The sequence below is a fragment of the Fukomys damarensis genome, unplaced genomic scaffold, assembly GCF_012274545.1.
Source record: "Fukomys damarensis isolate Sample0158 unplaced genomic scaffold, DMR_v1.0_HiC HiC_scaffold_4, whole genome shotgun sequence".
Classification (NCBI taxonomy): domain Eukaryota; kingdom Metazoa; phylum Chordata; class Mammalia; order Rodentia; family Bathyergidae; genus Fukomys; species Fukomys damarensis.
In genome coordinates, this window is record NW_022900916.1 from 49,511,924 (window position 1) to 49,517,709 (window position 5,786).

Here is a 5,786-nt window from a genome sequence, read left to right on the forward strand (position 1 = left end):
CCAGAGCCGGGACGCCTCTCCTGCTGCCCGAGTCACACCCTGCCCTGCCGGCTGGGGGGAGCGGCCCGGCGAGGTGGAGCTCCTGGGACTGCGAGGCCGAAGAGCTGACAGGTTGTCCCCGGGAGGTGCCCCAGGTAGCTCAAGGACAGCGTGCGCCTAGGGTCCAGCTGGGGCACCTGCCTCACCGAGTTGTGTGAGAATTAAACGCTGCATGAAAAGCCACACACAAGCTTAAATATCCCATGCTTTCTATTCCATGAGAAACTCAAAGTATAAACAATTTAAAGAGCAAAAATCAAAGTAGATAATAGGACTGGGGAGATCTTTTGCAAATGGGAAAGGAGGAATCGAGATGGACGTGCGGAGGGGAGGGAGAAGAGGGGGAAACAAGGATTAAGATATATTATGTTCATGTACCAACTCCTCGTGATGAGTGTGATTAATATGTATTGCGAACATACACTAATAAAAATTTGAAAAAAAATTTAAAATATGGCCAAAAATATGCCAAGAAAATATGGATCTCCTCCCACCCCCGCTCCCAAAAAAGGAAAGAAAGAAAACAAGCAAGCTAGCTGTTAGAGGGTCCCTAAAGTAAGCTTCCATCGCTGCTGCCTCAACGTGAGATTGTCGGGAAACCACACAAGAGGACCAACTCTTCAGCGACCAGGAGTCCCAACTTCATACCCTGAAGGGAGGTCTGCCTGCGCTGTGGAACTACAACCACGACTGTAATTGTCTTGTAGGGACTACAGTCCATTAATAGAACCCTAGCACAGAACCAGTGTGGAACGTACATCAGCCTGCTGACAATCAACTCTAAGCTTTCGAAAGGGAGGATTTTGCATGTTCAGAAAGGGGTTATGGTCTGCCAAATTCAGATGTGTTTGAGGAGAACCCGGTGAAAATTTATCAAAAGCAAAATAATAGTCCTAGACTCGGGTAAGGGGGCTTCGATTTGCTCGTAGACAGTTGCCAAATGCCAGCTGCACACATCATGTCCCCTTGTAGGAACTGGGATTTGAAGAATTAGTTTTTCTGAAGGAAAAAGACTATTTTGAAATAATAAAATTTATAAAAGAAAACAGGAGCTGAATGGGGGAAAATGCTTTGGAAAGCAAACCTAATATTTATTATAATTAAATCAAAACTTTATCTAGCTATTGTGTATGCTACCAGGCCAGGTGCCGCTCCTCTTCCACACATCATCTGGCTTGCCCGTGCCATTTTTTTTTCTTTCTCAATTTTATTTATGTTCAATTAAATCCAAAATGGTGACTTAGATATTCTATCAACTGATTTTTAGTACCTCCTTGTGGTGGTTCATTGATTGTCAACTTGAGTGGGAATGCCTGCCTAGCTCCATTGAGTCAGCAAGGTGCTGGGTGTGGGAGACCCATTTTCAGGAGGATTGATACGGGAACGGTGTAAAAGAAGAATGGGACGGAAAGATTTCAGCTGATTTTCCTCTGGGGAACTTTGGCTGTTCTCTTTGGAGGTGCTCTGGTCTTCACCCACCCTAGTCTTCACCTTCATCTTGGACACCATCGTCTGGCTTTTGGGGCACAGTCTTCAGCTCCCAGCACCGACCTTTTGATTGCCAGCTCAGACTCTTTAGCTTGACTCTTTAGCTTCTAGCGCTGACCCTTCAAATTCCTGGTCAAGACCGCTCACATTTCATCGCTGATCCTCCTGGTGTGGACTTGTGTGAGACATTGCTGTGGGCTCTAGACCTTTGGCTGGATCCTCTGGATCTCTAGCACCCAGAGAGATCTTTTGCACTCTTCTGCATCTGACCCCTGGTGGGCAGCCATTGTGGGCCAATCTTGTAAATTTCTGTGTCCTGCATTAAATCTGATTCAGAGCATATGCAATCTTTTGAGGAGTCTTTCCTCCAGCCCTACAAGCCCTTGAAAGCACTGACTAATGTACTCTTTACCTCTATTCTCCCAAGCAAGCTGACTCTTTGAGCATTGGAACTTGTTACCCAACAACTGTTTCTCAAGAATACAGGGCAAGAATCCTTCAGTGAGTACTTAATATTGATTACCAGGAAAAGATAGAGTACAACCAAGTAATGTTTTGTAAAATGTAATTTTCCTCATTACTCTAATTCCAGATTTTAAGGTGTTTTATCCAAAGGATAAAGTCATTTCCATAGTTCAAGAGTGGGCCCAAGCTGTCTGAAAATCTAGCGTTAAGGCTTCTTTCCTGCTAACTCTTTGTCCTGTACTCACATTTATGTTTTTTGTGGGATTACTAAGACATTTGCAATAGGTATCACAAATAATACTGTCATATCCCAAAGTAGTTGACTCATTTTTCTGGCCAATAAGATTCAATTAACATGACCTTAATAGGACAGTTAAGATTATAGATTCATTATTAAGATAATATTTATGAAAATATGTCTCTGAAACCTGAGCTAAATGCAACCTATCTAGACTTGATTTATGTAGGCTAGAATTTAAGGATTCACTTCTTTATTCATTTAGAAGTTCTCCTTCCCTTCCCCATAGAGTGGGTGTGTATAAAGCTCTTATTTTGATGAAACTGTTTCCCTTTTCACTATTTTAATAAAGTATTTCTTTAGTGGAGCTATAAAAATGATTTTGCTTATCCTATTGGTAAATGTTTAGCTAATTGGAACTGTTGTTCTTAAGGGCTAACTTCAGAGTGATTCCCACAGTAAGTGGTGTCTCATCCCGACTAACTTAATGGGAGATTTTTCAGGCAAGGAAAAATAGAGGAAGTGGGCTGGAATAAATGTCTGAACATACCATAATGTCTTCCAGATCAGAGGATAACTTAATAAAAATATTGCCCTATAACTGAAGAAACTCAAAAATTTCATAATAAATCCAAGCTTGTGCAATCATCTTATGGCTGTTATATATCATAACTTCAGACTGGACCCATTTTTAGATGGCATATTAATATGTTTGATGAATAGCAACTTGGTAATATTTTAAAATTTATGAGTAAGATAGCTTATTACCATTTTGTCCCCTGATTTCTCAGGACAGTGTCTTAAAAAAGTTATGTTTTCAGTTTATCCAAGATTGTCTATGAATGCTCTTATGAATAAAAATATCTACTTTTTGATATTCAGTTTTTTCTCAAATAACAAATAGATATTTTCCCCAGTATAACTCACATACAGTTTTTGTTAAAATCTGTGTTTCAAATTATGTTTGTGCAAATTGGTTCTTATTGCGAATAACAACTTCATAATCTTACCCTATGTGTTAATAATATTTAGAGTATTTCGGTTAGATCAGGGTTTCTCAACCCCAGTGCTATAGACATTTTGGACCACTTTGAGATCATTTTTTTTAGGAGTGGCTGCCCAGTGCATTGTAGGATATTTAGCAACATTCCTAGTTTTGTCTACTAAAACACTCTTCAGTGGTGACAACCAAAAATGTTACCAGAAATTGCCACATGTCTCTTAGGGGCCCAGATCACCCTTTACCTCCTTCCCTGGGACTGAGAACCATTGGATAACACTATTGAAATAGTGCCATGTGAATGGGAAAAATCATTTTCTGTCTGTATATTTACAAATTCATCTTAAGACAAATTTCAGGATTAAAACACCAATTTGTCAGAAACTCCAGAACTTTTAGAAGTTAAATGTAAGGATATTTGTCTGCCTTATAAAATTTTCAGAATATACAATTGCCACTGACTAATTTTAAAGTTTCAGGATGGTGTTGGTATCCATTGAAGGTGCTGTATACTCCATCAGGAGATAAAAAAAAGAAGCAACTGCCAAATTTGTCTACTTTATCAGGGCTCCTACACTGTTCTAACAAAGGCTAAAGCTGTTTAGATGATTGTATCTAGAAAACCATGGATTTGGGACTTCTCAATTCATAAGATTCCATCTTAGGACTATGTAAAATTCAGGGGTGTTTTGGACAGACCTCAGTAACTGAAGAGCTCCTCCATGTTTCAGGTGACCTTAACTGAGGATATTAAGAAATCCATTATGAGGCAGAGCCAGGCAGCTGCTAGCTAGGGCCTTTAAGTCTAGGACCTTCCTAGACTTGCTGTCTGCAAAGACAAAGCTTGAGAAAGTTGGGGGCACCAGCTATTCCCTGAGGAGCTATTCTCTCTGTGGCACAGTGGACTTTGCATTAATGATTCCTTATATATAACTCCCTCTTTCTACTCCTTTATCATTGCATCTTTTATCTCCTCTTCACTTAGCCTTTACCATTCAACTGCAGTACTTCCCCACTCCCGACCATGCACAGGACAATGCCCTGCCCCCTAAAGTTAAAAGGAACAGATAAAAAAGAAGCCTGCTATTAAAAGTTATTCAACAATCAAGTTTGTGCAATAATGCCAGATAGTTTTATGGTATTTAATAAAAGGTTTTTCATCTTTTCTTACATGCCTTCTCTCATTATCCCCATTCTGTGAAAAATAAGCCTTGCCCCAGTGAACCAGGAATGTCTAGTTTAATATGAAATCACAGTAGCTTGTTTGTAATTGGTGCCAGCTTAATCTTCTGGCTGTTTCAAATAGCACCTCCCCTGGCCAAAAATCTCTTCATATACAGGAATTTCCAGCATCACTTTAAGTGCTTGGCTATTAGAAACAGAAGGGGAGAAAGGTACAGTCTTGAAAATTAGTATTTATGATTATAGTAGATAGAATGTCATTCCCTTCTTATCAAAATAATGTATGAAAGTTAATTTTAGATTTATTTTATCCATTTTACATAAATAAAGGATGTTTTACATTTAATCTTTGGAGTATCTCATTGGTTGCTGAGATACTGATAAATAGGACAGCAGTATAGATAGTCTATCTTTCCTGAATATGATATAGAAAACCATCAGGTTTTGGTGAGTAGTAACTTTCAAGTTAAAGCCTGTATTTATTCACTTTTTGAGGGTTACATATAATATTTACATTCCCTGTGTGGAGCTGGTACAATGTACATAACACATTTTAATTCCTTTTTCCATCTTCTTTTCTTCCCTCCTCCCTCCCTCCATCTCTCGATGCCCTTCCCATTTGAGAAAGATCTCTCTACTTCCTATTAGCTCACTTTTATTTTGTTCTTTATTTATATTTTGAGTTTCTCATATAAGAGAAGCCATGAGATTTTTAAGCTGTGTGTCTCATTTATTTAGCATAACATTATGGTCTCAAGGTGCATCCATTTTTTTCTACAAATTACCCAGTTTATCTTTCTTTGTGGCAGAGTAGTACTCCATTGCATGTAAATACCACATTTTCATTATCCATTCATCTGTTGATGGAGATCTAGGCTGGTTCCAAGATTTAGCTACTATGATTGTGCTGCTGTAGACTTGGATATGCATATATAACTGTAATATGATGTCTTTAACTCTTTCTGAAAGATACCTAGAAGGAGGATAGTTGGATCCAATGGAATTTCTACTTTTAGTTTTTCAAGGAATCTCTATAATAAGTAAAACTTTCCCTATATTCAACTAGGAACATAATTTCTGCACAGCTGCAGTGTTAAGTGTTTCTTAATACCCAGTGAAATGTGTACAACAAGATCACTAATTGCTAAAACAACATATCTAGAGGTTGTTTTCTTAATTTGGGATTTAATTTTGGACAAAAACTATTATTGCTCAGTATGAAGCCTCTGTGCTCTGTAGTAATTTTTATTTCTGCAAATGTTACTCTTCTACTTTCATTTGGAGTTAATGCCAATTTTTAAAAATAACAGAGCAAATCTACATCAGCCAGGAGAAAAAAGGGACAGGAAGATTTTTAAAAACGAGTTTTAGCCT

General features: G+C 38.5%; 1 protein-coding gene across 1 annotated transcript in view; it reads right to left on the bottom strand.

Annotated features, from left to right (window-relative positions):
* Cav2 (caveolin 2) overlaps positions 1–1,548 on the bottom strand; it is a 9,443-nt gene extending 7,895 nt beyond the window's left edge. Inside the window, exon 1 of the mRNA XM_010621906.2 lies at positions 1,397–1,548. Within this exon, the coding sequence (XP_010620208.1) occupies positions 1,397–1,548 (152 nt within the window). The remainder of the gene's footprint in view (positions 1–1,396) is intronic.
* Between the last annotated feature and the right edge of the window lie 4,238 nt (positions 1,549–5,786).